General features: G+C 43.9%; 1 protein-coding gene across 1 annotated transcript in view; it reads left to right on the top strand.

The window, feature by feature from the left end:
* Positions 1–18,493, top strand: part of SEC62 (SEC62 homolog, preprotein translocation factor) — a 221,727-nt gene that overhangs the window by 64,821 nt on the left and 138,413 nt on the right. The window contains exon 5 of the mRNA XM_069213191.1: positions 830–922. Coding sequence (XP_069069292.1) covers positions 830–922 — 93 coding nt within the window. The remainder of the gene's footprint in view (positions 1–829; positions 923–18,493) is intronic.

Genomic DNA, 18,493 nt, shown 5'->3' with positions numbered 1-18,493 from the left:
AATTGCCCCGTACCAGGGAGACAAAGAGCACATTCCGCTAGAGAGAAGGCTGCCACTACAATCTGGTGGAGAAACATTCCCAGTTCCGACATTTGTAAAGCAGCTACTTAAAAAGCTGTCCACATTATATTGCCTCGATTCTAATGCTAAAGCTGACTCTAGTGTTGGTAAAGTTGCTCTGAAAGTCATTTTTGGTTGACACTATATCCTTGGTTCCCCCCTTTTTTTTTATTCAGCATGCCGTTATTCCATGTGCTCAAAGATCATGAGGACTATGACATTGTTTAGCTTGCTACTCTGTTCTAGCATTTATGACTAACAATGAAGATCCCAGGAAGCCAGAAGAAATTGTTACCTGTAGCCATGGCTCTACTACATATGAATCTTCAATAATTCCTAAGAATTCGTGCATAATGCAGAACCGTGATTACAAGCATGTTACTATTTATTTGCATGGCTGCATGAAAAGAATGGGTAACTCTATAGGCCAATAAAATAACACACAGTATTTGTTCTTCTATGATATGATCTGCATCTGCAGGTTTATTCATTTTTCTTCACTACCTTAATTATAGCATTCAGGTAAGCAGTACAATTAATGTGCACTTGTGGCTGTTGAGAATGACTCGTTTTGAGTTACTTTCCATTTTGTGTACAGATGATTGGTCCCTGGTTTCCAGTTTCTCTAACATTATACTTTATTTTTCTCAATAGAGCACTCTGCATCATATATATTGGCTGGTTGTTTGATTGGATAGAACAATTATGAGCTATATATATATTTTTTTTAATTGAGTTTTACTCCATTCATCTTTGTTTTTGGTCTCAGGATGAAACCCCTGGAACTCCCAAGAAAAAGGAGACTAAGCGAAAATTTAAACTGGAACCACATGAAGAACAGGTTTTTTTGGATGGCAATGAGGTGAGGTATCTATCTCGTATGTAAACACCTTGCATTTTAGACAAATTAAGCTGTTTTCAGGGCAAATCATATTTTTCTAATGATGTATTATCAATAGCTTATCATTTGGCTATCGCAAAAAGTTGCGGTTAAATGATGCTGCATTAAGTGCTTTCTTCTGTCACTGAGCGTTAAGTTTCACCCATATTTGAGAAACTGTTGTTTGTGCCTGCAGATGTTCAGTGTGTTCCTATCTGTAGATTTGACAAGTTTGTGATCTAATCATAGTGTGAAACGAACCTGCCCAATACATTTAATTGTGGATAATCACAAAAACTGGACATGTAATACAAAGTAGACGATTATGCCCGTTACAGAAGTAGTCCTAATGCCCCTGTAGGCATCGCTGAGAGCATTAGTCAATAGAAGGTGGGTTTTGGAATCTCAGACCCATTTATTTAATAAATACATGAGTACCAAATATTTCAGATGTTTTTTTCCTTTTGTAATTCTAGATTGGTTTAAGGAGGTAAGTGCTACAGGAGGGTATAAGGACTTAGGTGTGCATGGAAACCGCAATGTAATTTTGTTTTCTCTACTGCAGTAAAATAGCTGTACGAGGCAGCTTCAAAGTCAATTTTGATTCAGAATACATCCTTTTTGTGGTTTAGTGTAAATCATTAAGTAGGTTTTCTAAGAATACAAAAAATGGTGAGTTATTAAAAAGATAAGCATTCTGTTAATGGGGATTCCTCACCTACCCAAGTGCTAGACTGCATCTGAAAATGATGCAATAGCTCTCCAGCACTAGTAATTGGGAAATATAGCTCCCAGACAACCCACACACCTTTCCGATGTGATGTTACAGAGCTGTAGTTGGTGCTACATGGAACAGTGACATCAGACCCTTTGTTCTGCACTCTTTGATGCAGATCAGACTTTCTGATGGTTTGTTTGGATTTTCAAGAGTTACAGTGATACTGTTCCTTTTGCTGATTCCCGTGGTTGGCAGTGTCTCTGTTTTCCTCTGGTGTTATGTGCCTCCTTGACCATGTATACTCAAGTATTAATCCAAAGGACGCTGGAGGCCAGTGTAAGAACTGTTGATCCTGATCTTGGTCTGGATCCTGGCCCCAAGATTACCTTGAGGATTTGTCATCTTAGTCGAGATAACCTTCTCTTGGACCCTTTACTTCCATCCAGCAGAGAGATATTCCTCTTGCCTGACGTCACACTCAACTTTTGAGTAGGTGGTCTGTTTAGGCACACCTTTCAACTCCCGACATTTTTCGATTCAACTGCTTCTTGGCTCGGAAGAACCTGGGCACCAGTGCCCAGCTCTGTGCTGGCATTATGCCAGTACTGCCAGATCTATGCCTGGTGCTAACTTCTGAAGTGCAGCATCCAGCGCAGGCTTTCCCTGACCCCACCTGTGCTTGAATGCCCTAAGGAGTTTTCAGGCCAGTTGTATGTCCCTTCGCTGGAAGCCACTGGCCCCATTTGGCTTAAACCAGTAAGTAGGTCAGCTTCAACCCGTTTGGGGCTTCTGCGCGCTTCCAGTGGCTTCTGCCTCCTTGCAGATTGACTTTTATTATCTAGTCGACTTCATCCTGGCCCAAAGTGCTTCAGTGTATCTCCTATGGCCTAGCCAGCTTTTTCATCACTGGTGTTGATGATGGAGCTCGTGCTGGGCCCACAACTGGCCCCTCTTGTGTTGCTGTCCTGTCTGCCAGAATCAAGCAGAGCGTTGGAGTTTATAATTGGGCCTTTTATGACACCTGTTGCTGGGAGTTGGAGGCTCAAGTTGAACTTGAATGGTCTCCTATCGGATGCCATTTCTTCTTTGCATTACATCCTGTGCAAGGCTGTAGAGGTCTTGAATTTTCTCCTATCCCTGACAGAGGTCACAACCATTTTGTTAACTGAGGTTCTCAAGACAACACTTTCGTCTTTTTGCTGCCCTTTAACTTGGCACCGAAGGAGCGCATTTGGAGTCAGCCATTCACTACAACGGCCAGACTGCGCTGTTACTGTGAACTCTCTGGTTTCTGTCTTCTAATCTGATGCCGGACTATTTTTTATGGGGATTCCCCTTAGATCACACAGTTGCTATCATCTCCCCACTTTTGTCAAAATCTGCTCCATCTAATGAGGCAGGACAGCGACTTGATGCGATGGCATTGAAAATGTTTGATTGGTTGTAGTGGCTTAATTCTTTTTTAATGGTACTCGCTTGTTGGCCTGCTACAGCTGTGCTCTTTCAGAGATGGTACAGATGGTTTCTTTACTTCCAGGTCATGTCAGTAGTTACTTGCTGAGGTGACTTGTGATGGCTGCTGACTAGCTTCTTTGGTCTGGTCTCAATACAGTATACTCTATTCCAACCCCCAAGCGCCCTGAGACCCTAACGGGTGAGTAGCGCACTTATCAAGTGATTGATTGTAGCTCCATCCATGGGTTCCTCTTTGTCACTGGAGTGCTTGCAAGGGTCCCTCCAGTTTTCCCAAGGCTGTTGACGCAGACTTTCATGACTTGTCTTTTGAGGACTCTTATTGGAGCTGAGACTAAGCAGCTCCTACTGAGGTGCAGGCAGGAACATACTCATTTGCATTCTGGGCAGCTGGTTTCTTTTGAGTAGAGATTTCAGATGTTGTACAGGCATCCTGATGGTTGTTCATGGCTTCTGCTGGATGCTGAGGCTTTATTGCCTTCCTCCACCACCCTTCTATGTTCCTTTGTGCTAGAGGGGTCTGGTCTGCCTTTCGGGTTTCTTAATATTTTGTTGGGGGGGGGGTGTGACTTTCTACTGAGCTTTGCTGTCCAGTTTACACCGATTTAGTGCTTACGCAGCCTTGCATGTTCTGAAGTGAGATTTCTTTGTGTATGTGGCCATATTTCTGCCATTCTTTTTCATAATGGTGTTTGGGGCTGTCCCTTAGTTTCGGTGAGAGTCCATTCTATAGATTCAGCAAGTTGGGGCTAGTATATTATGACATATTGTGGCTTCTTCCTTCTCATTGATCCTTTCTGAGATGTTTACTTCTGCACTTTTAATGGTATATCTCAATACTTGTGTTCTTTGGGTTAGCCTTCTTTGGGCTTTGCTTCAGACTTAAGGGTCTTTTGTACTTCCGCCATTGGCTGCTGTGGTCTATGAATGAGGCTTTTATCTAGCTGGGCGATTCTGTTGCGAGCCATTGGTTCGCACCTCTGATGCTACTGTGTGCCCTACCGCTAAATGTAATAGTAGAGTGCACCATGCTCATACCAATCAGTGTGTAGCATGCTGCTTAACATTTTGAACTGCCTCACTGCTTTTCCAACCTCTTTTTGCTGATAGTCTTTAGTTTAGTATAGACATTTGTTTTTTCTCTGCAGGAGGTTTGAGTGATTCTACCCGAAGGGCCTTGCCGTGCATTGTGGTACATTAGGACAGGCAGTTTTGAGTTCTGCTCCTGGTTATCAGTACGTTTATGAGGTTTGGGTTTATATCTGTTTTCGTTCTTGGTTCATGCCTTTAGACTAAGGGCAGTTGACCACTTATCGTTTTGTGCCTTGTGTATCAACCATTTTTGCTCCTGGTGGGTGGTGTTGGACCTACAAGGCTTTCTCTCTTCTAGCTATTGGCCAGGGGATACTGCTGCTGGCTTGTGTAAAAGTGCAGATGTTTGCACATTTTTTATGGGGATTCCCCTTAGATCACACAGTTGCTATCATCTCCCCACTTTTGTCAAAATCTGCTCCATCTAATGAGGCATGACAGCGACTTGATGCGATGGCATTGAAAATGTTTGATTGGTTGTAGTGGCTTAATTCTTTTTTAATGGTACTCGCTTGTTGGCCTGCTACAGCTGTGCTCTTTCAGAGATGGTACAGATGGTTTCTTTACTTCCAGGTCATGTTAGTTTGCTAGTTCCATTCTTTTTCGTTTTACCTGTGCTGTTACATTTTTAGGTCGTAGCCTACCAGACAGCGCAGCTGTCTGTTATGTGAAAGACATCTGGTGGAGTTTCAGAAAGTTGACCTGGGTATGCACTCTGCCAGTCGCTGTCCATTGGCTTTGTGGTTTGTAACTCACATTTTCTTGCATTAAATTTGCTTACTTTATTTGCTTTAGGCTCCCCAGCTTGAGTTCGTCCCACCTTCCCATGCAAAAGCCGTGTTTCCAGTATTTTTCCACTAACTCGTTTTCTGAAAAGAAAAAAAAAACAGGACTGTAAATCTTGTTCTTATCTTGTCACATTTGCTAGGCATTCAAAGACCGAGGTGAACGTCAGACACTGTCTTCCAGTGCACTTGTTTTTATTGTTGCTGAAACCTACCCTCCTCCTCTTGTTGCTAAGTTAACCCCGTTTCTGCTCTGCTACGTCTCAGTTCTGATATTCACATCTGACAAAACATGCCCTCTCCAGGAATGTCTGTAATGATGCAGCAACACGTAATGTGTGACCGATCATCTATGCAAAATGGTGCTACGAAAACATGCAAATCCTGTCACTTTTCACATCACAAGGAAGCTGTCACAGAACGAGTATCTTGTTTTCGGGGGGAAATGCTATGATACGTACCAATAACTACAAATCCCCATTGTTAAACCTGCCTTTTGGCACCCCTATAGTCGTCAAGTTTTTCCACTGCTCTTTTAGGATACTCTCTTAAGTAACATCCCCTTTCACTGGCTATGACCATTCACAACTCTCCTCCGAGGCTCCTACCTCTGCTTGCAAACAGGACTACCCCCTCCATCTGTTATTCGCACCCATTATCACTCACTGGCTGCTGGCGTCTCCCAGAGCTCTGCGTAGCTGGTGCTGCCCACCTCTGTGCTTATCTAACCGGCCCATTCTCGCCCATGGATGCCGCAGGCCCGGAGTGTAAACGTGGACTGGGAGATCCAGGTTTATTCACTCCAGGTTGTTAGGGCACCACTGTGGTTGCTGTATTGCTACCCCGCCCTTTGGCTGGATGCAGAAAGAACTTTATCCAGTGGTCAGTTTCATAAATGGCACACACAGTTTTTTTGTAGAAAATGTGTTACATGTTTATTGACTCCACATATTTGGTTTATGTGAAGCGCATCCTGGTGCCAGCTGTGCGGTAAAGTAAAACTACTGACGCCCATCCCAATACAGCATAAACCATTTTACTGGTAACCAATATTTGTTATTCAATGTTTTTTTAAAGCATCGTAAAAAGTAAAGGACCCCCCACCTTTCCAACAGTTTGATTTACAGCCCATTAAATGTAAAAGGGCTCCAACCTTTCTAACTTATAATTTAATTCAGTCTCTGACTATTTTGACCGAACAAGGCTAGTCAGTCTTCACAACTATCTTGCAGGCACTAGGGTCATGATTTGAATAGTGCAGCACGTGCAGTGGCACAGGGACCAAAAGCTTGAGGAAACCCACTGAACACTGATTATTGCTACATTTTAATACCAAACAAACAGTCACAATTGCAGTTACCTTGCAGGCACTCGGGTCATGATTTGAATGGTGTAGCAGGTGCATCTGGCACAGTGGCCAAAAAGGTCTAGGAAACCCACTGAACATTGATTATTGCTATATTTTTCTAGTAAGCAAGCAGTCACAAGAAAAATAAACGCTTCAACGCAGTCAAACCTCTCTGTGTCATAAAGGTTTTTAGATTTACTTACAGCCGTCTGCAACATGGCTAAAAGCATTGGCAAAGCCAATACATCCCACATAGGTAAGACTTCTTGGCTCTACCAATGCTTATTCTCTAGATTGGGATCTGGATTTGGTTTGCATCAAATTGTTGAGGTTTTACATGGGCGGAGGAATGACATCTCTGTGGTTGCCATTATGTCTACTTTCTTCCCTATGGATCACCATCCTTCGTGGCTTTTGCTCTCCACGGGTCCTGTGGCTTTCTGTTTATAGGATGTTGTGGAATGTTTCTGCTATTTTTTGCGGATGTCATAATTTTGAATGTAGTGCATCCTACTTAACCTTTTCTACAGTCATGTTAAACAATCTTGGGCAGGGATTTATCTTGTTCGTGCTCCCAACGGTAGGTTTATTTGTGCTGGTCTTACAGGCTGTGCCCACATGTCCTGATTCCCCTGGTTCAAACCAGCTTCTACTGGGTAGTGCAGTTTCTGGTGCCAAATACTTTTACCTGGCAATTCTGTTTTTGGCCATTCCTACTTTTACGGGTTTGTATCCCTTTGTCTTTACATTGTTGGTAGTTCTTTTTCTCTGGGTTTTGAGTAATTTGGACATTGTGGTCGATATTTGATGTCTTCCACTGGTAAATAAAAGCACCAAAAAGCCCCTCCTACACCTCCCCCTCCCCAGCCTGGTTTCCATCATATCTGGAGGAAGTGTTCGTGATAAGTGCATTTCTCTGTCCTCCCTCTTTATGGTTTGGATCACTGGGGCCTGTAATGCACCCCTTTTCCTTACCTCCCTTTTTGTCTTTGGATGGCTTTTGCCTTGGTTGCTACTTTGTGGACAGTTCCCATTTGTAGTCTTTTGGACCAGTACGTTCTGAAGTTTTGTAGTTATAATTCCTCTTATGTTTGTCAGCTAGTGTCAGGTGAATTGAGGGGTATGTTCCTTGGGTTCTGATCCTCCCTCTTTAGGTGCTGCTGCCAGTTTTTCAGGATCCTTATGGTGGGATTCAGGTTATTGTTCCTGTCTGCAGGCACCTAGGTCTAGATGATTTTGTTAACATGTTGTTCAACTGGTCTTTTGGCTGTTTTTGTCATCAGACATTTCTCCATTGTGTACTTAAGAAAAAAGGCTCACCCATTTAATCCCTCTGGATTTTTCAGTTTTAGACCAGTCTCACTGCGTAATTTCTGCGGAAATGCTAGCCACCAGTCTTATCCTTTTAATATAAGGCTGCTGCGCAGATAGGGTAAGAGGCTTTAGGCTGTGTGCACGCGAACTCGCATGCTCGCATGTGTGTGGGATGAGTGTGCTGGACCAAGTTTAGCTTATACTCTTAATGGTGCACAGATAGCCTGACGCAGAAGAGACCTTTCAGGGACTGGTGCTGACCTGCCGTAAGCTTATATTGTGACAAAGCTTCATAGTGGAGGCCTGTAGTACACTAGATGCCTTATTGTTTGTGGCCGAAATCTGTTTCACTGCACAGTTTCACCCTACATAGGTCTAGAGTTACGGGTTGAGTATGAAGCTTAAGGTAAACATGCAATGAGTGGATAACCACTGTCAGATTTGTGATATCTCTACTCCTTTTTGCACTTGTCATAGTTCCCTGGCTCTGCCACAATCCGATTCCAGGCCTCTGTTCCCTCCCACTGAGCCAAGTTAATTACTCTTTTTTTGGTCAGCAGGAGGATCACAGGCCTCCCTATACAGGAGAGCCATTATCTATGCTTGGCCAGCTGCATGTGAAAGCAAGTGGTGGGGAGGAAATCTGCATGTGTTAATTAGCCATTCACACTAAACCCTGGCCAAGGTGAAGCCAAGCCCACTGAAACAGAGGTGGAAGGCAAGACCTCTGGAGCCAGAACCAGGAGGGGCTCCTCTTTGAAGCTTTGGTGGGAAGGGTTAAGGCAGCTGTGTGAGTAGATGGTTGGACTGAGGCTCCCAGGGAAAGTCGTTTCATAGACCAGTTGGCATTCCTATTTTTATGTCCCAGAATGCTGTGCAGGAGGTTGAGTGGAATGGAGTAATGTGGCCTGTGTTTAACAACTTCCCACCCCTACCTAAAAACCCCTTCACAAGGGAGAGACCTTTGAAAAGATACCAGACCTGCAGGCTTTAATGCCTGAATAATGCCCAGCTGGAAAGTAGAATACAGCTAACCTATGCAAGAATGCATTTTTGGACTCTGAGACTTCAGCTTTCAGCCAGGACTAGTAAGAATCACTCCCAGGCCAGTGGCGCCTGACCCTTATGTCCCTTAAGGAACAGTAGGGGTAATTGATCTACTGGGGGACCCTGGGACTTCTGTGGGCTGGCCCGGACTCCGCTGGCATACAGGTGCCCTGTCTGTAGCTAAGAGGCTGTGAGAGCTGGGTAGTGCTGCAAGGAAGTATGTTCTGTTTGCTTGTTGTTGAGGGCCTGTTGAAGATAGCACCATCCTGACACCCCAAGCAAGCGAGCATCAGGGGCCCAGAGAAAGGACAGACTTGGTGAAGGGTGCAGCACCTTTCCCATGAAATCTGACTGCACTGTGCTGGAGGAAACTAAGGAAGAACCTGGTCCTGAAGGGGGATTGGGTGGAAAACAAAGTGCTGTGCCGTAATATTCAAAAAATTTCCCAGGGTGGGCCAGAGCCCGGAGGCTAGTGTATCTCTTTTTTCTTTTTTGAAAGGGAGTGAGTGAGTGTGCATGAGGCCCATACCCTGAGATCTCCTATGTCCATTGGAACCCCATCTGCCCAGGGCCCACTCAACATTAAGTATTTGACTGGGGGACCCATCCCCAAGGGGCAGAAAGTACCTCAAAGTCTGCAGGGTGCTCCATCTGTGTCCATGCCAGGTGGGGCGCATCCTGCACCAGTCTTCCCACCCACAGCTTGGGAGGGACCTTTGATCTTGCTTCCTCCCTCTGGTATTGGCATGGGCAGTAGCACAGAAGGAACCAGCTCCCATATGGCACCCAGAAGCTTGGTGCCACATAATGGGTTAGCTGGCCAGTGCCATGGGTGCCCTATGGCACCTCCAGCAGCCCCAACCATTACTGCACCAGGTGCCCAAATGTGCATGGGCACTTGGGTTTCACAAGGAAAATAGGAAGTGGTGTGAAGCTACGTGTTAAACAAAGAGAAAGCCTCCCGCAGCATGGCAGAGCCACTAATCTATCATTCAAAGCTTTGAGCCTTGAGGCGCTCCATAAGCCCTCTGCTAGAGTTTTGAATTTGCATATTGGTTCTTTTGTGGTGCCCAAGAGTGGTTGATGATTGACTATGCAAGGATTTATATTATGATGAATAGTATTGAACATTGGTACTATCTCTGTTTATTTCATTGGTGCTATATTGGTGGATTACAACATACTTTTTGCTTTTACTAATGTGGTGAGATCCCCGACAACACCAGTAGTCCTGCCTTATTGATAACCACATGCTCTGCATACTCCTGTCACACGTTTGAGGCATGTGTGGATGTAGATACACATGCTCTGCATATTCCTGTCATCTAGTGTTGGGAGCTGTGCAAGTTGTTTTTCTTTGAAGAAGTCTTTCGAGTCACAAGCTAGTGACTCCTCCTCTTGGTGATAATGCGCATCGACAGCACCTCCAATGTTATATTGTTTTCTTTCCACCGTCAGATTCGGGCCTGTGTGCCTTTGCTCCGTTTTCAACTTCGTCACAGTTTGATCTTCAGTTTCACATTCAATCCCTTCCATCAGTATTTTATCCAATCACGTTTTTCCCATCTGTGCATGGACGGCAATCCTCGCTGGTTCGATTGCCTTCGACCGCAGTGCAGCCCCTTTAGGACCATGCCCTTCAGGGGCCACATTCAACCTCTATCTCAGTTCTCAACAATGCCTTGCTGGTGATGGAACACAAGCCTTTCAGGTCCTGCCCGCATTGCCATGCAAAGCCCCCCGCACTGACCAACACTCGTTTTGTAACTTGAGTTTGTCCCCCGAGCATAAAAAAGCAGACTGTGAAAAGTGCAAGTCATTCCGCTCCAAAAAGACCCTTTAGGATTGTAGAGCGAGTCGCCTTGAGAGGTCGTACAGCGGAGCTGACAACACTCCTGACATATTTGATCAGGAGCATGCCCAGGAACAGCCATCGGTCGAAGGGGTGGAGGCCTTCTCCCTCAACGAAAGTTCAGGCTCTGAGATCGACTTTGAAATGGAGGACAGGCTAAGAGCTCGAGATTGACTTTGAAATGGCAGATATTACGCTAGCTCAGCAGCCTTGTAAGTAGGGCACTCCTAGCCCCTGTCTACCAGACTAATCCGTCCAAAAAACATTCAGCACATCTGGTCTCAAAATCCAAGGTCCCTGGTCCATCACTGCAGTCTAGCCATGGTCAGCACCGAAAAAACGCTTCGGGTGCCCCGCCCTCGGGCTATGTGCCGAAAGAATATTCCAGCCCGAAACCCTCTCTATCTAGTTTATCGGGCTAGGACTAGCAATCGGAACTGTCTCCAACTTTGATGCTGAGCCGGTCATCATCAGTAACCACCTCGAAGCAAGAGCACCTTCCACCTCGAAACCTCAAGCTTCAGAGCCGAAAACATAGAAACTGACCTCCATGCCCAGTCCTGAACCACAGGGGAAACCAGTTGTGCACAAATTACAGGTAAAATAGGGCACACGCCTGTAGAAATTTCATTTCCTGACCAAGGCTGCTTCTCCACCACCTAAAAGGAAGCTTACCTTTGAAAAGTCTTAGGAGGCTAATTCCTCCTAAAAGGAAGACTATGGACCAGGCTACCAGCCCTCCATTCCTTCCGCTTTTCACACCACCTCCTCCGCGTTCACCCCCACTTGTACCACACCCTCTTTCACCACCTCCTCATACAGGAGAGCCACTGGATATCTCACCACAAGGGTCTCCACAGTCAGGTGCTGCTGGATTGGGGGGGGGGCACGTGGAGATGACCCCCTGGGATGTGTATGACACTGTTCCCCATGCTAACACAGATCCGATCTTTATCCTACACGCCCTTCTCCTCCTGAAGATGCTACCTCATACCAGGAGGTTATAGCTAGGGTTGCTGCGTTCCATAACGTGGAGCTACATAAAGAGCCCCAAGAGGATGACTTTCTGTTCAACACACTTTCTACCACGGATAGGGCTTCCCAATACCTGCGCATGTTAAAAGGCATGCTCAGCCATACTGAGGACAGAGTTAAAGACCCTATTAGGACTAGCGTTGTAACACCTTGGGTAGAACAAAAAAATATATATAAGCCTTCACCATCAACTCACAAGCTACTGGAGATACCCCGCCTCCTGACAAGGAGAGCAAAGGAATAGATGCTGCAGGGAAAAAGTTTCAGCTCAGACTGCCAACCGTTGGTGTATTGCCAACTTGCAAGCTCTCCTAACAAGATATGACAGTGCCCACTGGGGCGAAATGGAAGATCTCTGAGGCAAAACTCATAACAAACACCTCCATATGTCGCACACTCAACGCTGCTGGCACCGCAGCACGAGGAGTCAACACCAGCAGCTTACTTAGGCATCAAGCTTGGCTCAGAGTGTCTGGGTTTAAACCTGAGGTTCAACAAGCTGTGTTAAAAAAGCCCGTCGATTAAAAAAAAAAAAAAAATAATAATAATAAAAAAAATATATATATATATATATATATATTTTTGGTCCTCAGGTAGACACCATATTAGAAATAATTAAAAAGAAGACGGTGAAAGATATGGGAGTCCTCCAAACACCTGCTCCCTGTGGGACTTTTCGTCACCTCAGTTACCAATGAGCCTCAAAACCCACTGCTTTTTAGGCTTCCACCTCCCACCAAAAACAAAGTCAGGTCTCCTACTTAAAGAGTTACTATTGTGGGTCCTATATAGTTAACACCGGAGAAAGAGGTAAGGGAGCTTTCTCCCATGGAGCAACACCCTCCACCGAACAGTGACTCCCCCCTCCCCCTCCCCCGGGTCATATAACACCTATCGGGGGCAGACTACAGAATTTCCTACCCACATGGCAATCCATCACATCAGACAGGTAGGTATTAGCCATTATCCAACATAGCTATTTCCTCATGCTCATTACCGCGCCTCCTAATATTCCACCTCGCGTTCACAGGCTAACCCAGGGACATTAAACATTACTCAAACTAGAAGTTCAAGCTCTCCTCCTTAAAGGAACTATAGAACCTGTCCGTCCTCAACATCAGGGCTCAGGGTATACTCTCTGTACCTCCTTATTACCAAAAAGGACGGATCCTTACGGACAAATCTAAGATCTCAGGCCATTAAACAAATACGTTTTATGAGAGCACTTCCACATGGTCACCTTACAAGATGTTATTCCACTTATTCAGCAGGCTGACTTTATGGCAACACTAGAAGTAAAGGATGCCTACCTCCATATAGCAATACACCCAGCTCAACTCAAATACTTATAATTTGTCACAAGAGGCAAACATTACCAATTCAAAGTTCTCCCCTTTGGGGTTACCAACGTAAATAACTAGCAGCTCATCTATGCCAACAAAATGTCTACGTATTTCCATTTCTGGACAACTGACTTAACAAAGCCAACACTCACCACTAGTGTCAACAACACACTCAGATGACAATAGATTTACTCCCCCGCTTAGGCTTCACTTTCAACCTTCCCAAGTCTCACCTACAGCCATTGCATGTTCAGCCATACTTAAGGGCAATTCTAAATACACAAATAGGATTAGCCTACCCCAATCCCGGAGTCTTTCCAGAACTTTCAGGCACACTTCTCCCATTTTCAAACAAACCAACAACTCACAGTGAAGATAGTCATGCATCTTTCAGGAATGATGGCCTTCTCCATCGCCATAGTACCCCATGCACGGCTACACATGCATCCATTCCAGGAATGTTTAGCTCGACAATGGTATCAGTCACAGGGTTAGGTATTGGATCTTGTGTGGATAGACAACACCAACCTGTCAAAAGGGGCAGCCTTTTCTTGACCCTGTTTCCCAAATCCCTCTCACAACGGACACATCACAGACTGGATGGGGTGCACACCTACAAGACCTCATAGTACAGCATCACTGAGGTATGAAGCACCGCATTCTCCACATTAACTACCTAGAGCTTCAAGCTGTTCACCTAGCACTGAAAGCATTCCTACCTCACCTGACTTACAAGGTGTCCTAGTCTGGATTGACAGTACGACAGCCACGTATTACCTACAGAAACAAGAGAGGACACGGTCTCCACAATTGTCTCACCTGTCTCAGGTCGTCTGCAAATGGGTACAACATCACAGCATTCACCTGTTAGAACAGACAACAACTTTGCAGATCTGCTCCGCAGGATTCAGCAACAAGTCAGCGATTGGGAACTCCACCCACAAGTCCCCTTCCTATACTTCCAGAGGTGGGTGTTCCCTCAAATAGATCTTTTCTTCATCACAGAAAGAACAAAATGACCAGACTTCGCCCCCAGGTTCCCACACCCATTATCCAAGGGCAACGCACTATATGGATGATTTGGTCAGGGATACTTGCCTACACTTTTCCACCTCTTCTTCTACTTCCATTCCAGGTTCAGAACCTCAGGCATATATCTTTTGCAATGATCATAGAAGCTTCCACCTGGGCTTGTCAACCTGGGTTCACAACACTATTAGACCTCTCTGTAGTTCCCCAAGAGAAGCTCCCCAACAGGCCGGACCATCTCACCCAGAACCATGGAGGAATAAGGCACCCAGATTCAAAAACTTTTAAACTAACAGTTTGGCTCCTGAGGTCATAGAGTTTGGTTATCTTAACTTGCCACCAGAATGTATGGACATTCTTAAGAATCCTGTAGACCCACTACTACAACTTGCTATATAGCGAAGTGGAAATGTTTTGTTTGCTACTGTCACTCAAAACAACTTGACCCTTTCAAAGCCATTGTACAAGACATTTTCTGCCTCCTACTTCACTTTCAAAAGGCTGCTTTAGCATTCACATCTATAATATTACATCTTGCTGCAATGACTGCCTCCAAAATAGACAACACGTTTCTTTGTTCACGGTCGCAGTGATTAAAGCCTTCACTGAGGGACTCAAACAAGTTATTCCACCACGGGTTCCACCTTGAACTTTTATGGAACCTCAATGTCATCCTCACAAGACTCTTGGCCCCCCAATTTGAAACCCCTGCACCCATGCCCCCTTCAATTTCTTTCCTGGCATTTTTAGTCGACATCACTTCAATTAGACATTTTAGTGAACTCCAGGCTTTAACCTTGGAAGAACCTTTCTTCCAACTACATAGAAACAGAGTTGTACTCCACACCATACCTACATTTCTTGCTAAAGTTATTTCTCAGTTTCACCCCAGCCAGTAAATAGAATTGCTAGTTTTTCCCCTGCAATCCGATTCTGATGCGAAAAGAGCTCTTCATGCATTGTTAAAAGAGCACTTATGTTCTATATTGATAGAACTAAAGTTTTCAGAAAGACTAAACAACTTTTTGTTGCTATTTCACCTCCATATAATGGCCACCCTATAGCCAGATGGCTAGTAAAATGCGTTCAGACTTAAGACAGAGATAAAGGTGGTTATGCTGCAGCATATGCACATCCACTGCATTACCAATATTAAGGCAATTGTAACATAAGATTCAGTCCCAAATAAGGCTGGTGCTATCACGGTATGACACCCTGCCACCTAGGGTGAAACAATCAATCATAGAGCTGGGTCTAGACCCTTGTGATAATAAATCAAAATACCAGGGCACACATAGGTAGTTCAATCAGTCTAAAATAAACTGTTGTATGTATGTAGTTATTTGTAATTGCGTTATATTCTTCACACTTCTTGCCGCACAAGTCACAATCCAAATGAATGGGCAGCTGACACGTGTTTCGTCACAATTACTTTTTCAAGGCTGCAAATGATATACAACAACTGGTATACAACCAAATAGATGACAGTAGGGGTAGATAGTGTGACTTCCCAAATAATCATCACCAAACACACTTGGTGAGATGAAAGAAGTAGCCCACAGTGAAAAAATGACGAGACCGTCAGTATATAGATACGGGTGATGTGACTCTGATATGAAACTGTGCAGTGGCACGTGTGTATATAGGAAAGTTAATTAGTAGAATGAACACAGAATCCAGAACCGGATTGCAGAAAGTAATAAAGAACCAAATCGCAGAAAGTAATTGTGGCAAGTGCCAAGAGGAAGCATAAAGGCCATGAAGATGCATAGGACCAGAGATTGCATTGTGTGTTATTCAGAGCACAACATTGTCCATACCTGTAGATTAGAAACTGGAAAATATATGTTACATAAAGTGGCACCACATGTGGATCCTTAATATTAGTAGAACCTCATAGTTTAAATGAATTTGAAAAATTACTTGGAGTACGCTGTGCGGAAACAGATAGTGTCAGACAAGAAGCGTAGAAATAACTGTAGAACAGAAATATGGTCTGGGGATCTGAACAATAGCATTACGCCAGAAAAACAACCTTAAATGCTGCAATACCATGAACAGACCACATTACAAGGTCTAGCAGATGTAAAGTGTGGGTGAGTCTATGTTTTATATAATGTGTTCAGAAATATGAGAGAGAAAAGTTGGTAATGACTAGACATACAGGCAAAGGAAAAGTCCAAGCACTAGCTTAAATCAGAGACTTTCCCATAATGGTACCTACCCAGTCAGCAACATGTGTAGAGTAGCAACGGGCTTCTCAAGAAATGCTAAGTAGCTAGTCGTAAACAGGGTAGTCGGCGAGGCAAAAGTTACTTGCCCCAAACCATCTCCTAGCTGCATCAAACTCAATTAAGCGAAGGCCATGGTAAGCCTAACAAACTAAAAACCAAAGTTGCTCTCAATGTAAAAAACGCCTCTCCGTATTGGAACAGGAGCCGTAAAAACAACATACATGCATCGCATATATAGACACGGACGCACAGTGGAAAGAGAAAGCAGACTTCCGTTAAGAGTAACAGAGTTGGCCCTGCCAAAGACAGTCGCCATCTTAGCATGGTGTGGTGCAAATAAAGACTGAATAACTGTGCTCAGTTAAGAGTAAGTGTAAGGTATGTATGTATGAGAATAAATTGAATCAGAGGTAAAACTAGGCGTACCACTGTCCAGTAGTTAGAAAAATACAAAGAAAACAATATGTTGAAAATTGCACGCATGTGTAGATCGAGAATGAGATGGTTAAATAGTGAATACCACATGAGAAAAAGTGTGTATAAAAATATATATGAATGGAGATATTCAGTTGTGGACTACAAGGTCACTAGATAGTGCTAGAGTCCATCAGTATTCAGTGATGTAGGATTATCCCTTGTCTGGAATAGACAATATTTGGCCGAATGACCAATCCATAACGATGTATGTAATACGCAAATGTGCAAACATCCGTTTCAAAGAATACCACATCACCATTGCCCTCCTGTATAGCATGTTACAATCTAGGGGATACTGTTCTAACAATTCACATCAACTATAAGTGTCAGACATACTGTGTAATCATGGGTTCTTAAAAAGACATGTAGGTCCCTATCCACACTGAGGCCTTAATCAACTGCTCAGAGCTGGATAATCCACCTACTCTCCAAGTGCCTTGTCACCCCCACCCCGCCATGTTCCCCACTATATCAATACCGTGGAATTTAATCATTCACATATCTTTGCGGCCATTTACCAAGTTAGAATGTACAGCAAAGGGATTGCCTTCATTTGCGATGGTGAATGGGAACTTGTTGCATGCAGTTTGGCGTTGCAAGCAGGGAGTTTTCTCAAAAGTTTGGACCATATCCAACTACCCTTAATGTACAATGTGATGGGACTTTATTGATTTGTGAACCTCATGTTAAACACGTTGTTGAGATAATGTATAAAAAGAGTCAGTGCATGTGTGTCACTAGATGAGAATATGAGCACATTATCTATATATCTCCACCAATATAGTAAATTACCTATCAATTCCAGGGGACCCTGTTCTCCAATATGATATTTAAAAAATAAAACATAAAGGTTAGTGAAATATTGAGAAAATTTCGCCCCCATGGCAACTCCTTGAACCTGACGATACCAATCATCATTGTGGGAATTTTTTTTATTGTCCAAGACAATCTGAATTAGATCCAATAACATTTCAGAATGTTCACATAAGGTAGCATCCCTATTGTCTAGAAAGTGTTGTATGCCGGAAATACCCTCTGTTCTGGAGATACTATTATATAACAAGCAGATGTGTAGTGCAACTAAGTGATGACCTTGGGTCCATTCACAATCTGGTAATTTGCACAATAAATCCTTTGTGTCTCTAATGTAAGATTGTAGGTTATGTACAAAGGGTTGTAAATGGAGGTCAGTGTACTTAGACAGCCTCTCTGTGGTGGACCCGATACCTGAAGTTATGGGTCTGCCTGGTGTCATGGTGCCTGGATTGTGTATCGTTGGAAGGATATATATGCAAAGTGCCCTCGACGTTGGGTTGTAGATGTAACGGTAGTCCATAAGAAGGCATAGATCCTTCCAATGTTGTAACCTCTTCTGAATTGTGATATTAAGTGGATTGTGTAATAGCTTCTGATATGCTGTATCATCTGCAAGTTGCGGATCAATCTTTTTTTTGTAGTCCAGTCGATTCATGATGACCACAATGCCGCCTTTATCGGCCTTCTTGATTACAGTTTATGTTGCTTCAGAGAGAGAGACCTAAGTGCTTGTCTCTCATCCTTGGTTATGTTGTGCTGAACGTGTTTCTGCCCAACAGCACATGTATTTTCTAGCTTGAATATGCCATAAGTAACCTTTTCATAAAATATATCAATAACATTATGAGGGGGGGTGGTGAGGGTGACCTCCCAAATAATCATCACCATACACACTTGGTGAGATGATAGAAGTAGCCCACAGTGCAAAAGTAGAGACCGTCCGTATATAGTTAAAGGTGATGTGATTCTATTGGAAACTGTGCAATGGCC

This window comes from Pleurodeles waltl, chromosome 11 (assembly GCF_031143425.1).
Source record: "Pleurodeles waltl isolate 20211129_DDA chromosome 11, aPleWal1.hap1.20221129, whole genome shotgun sequence".
NCBI classification, from domain to species: domain Eukaryota; kingdom Metazoa; phylum Chordata; class Amphibia; order Caudata; family Salamandridae; genus Pleurodeles; species Pleurodeles waltl.
The sequence above is the reverse complement of the archived record's forward strand: the minus strand, read 5'-3'. Positions and strand labels throughout refer to the sequence as shown.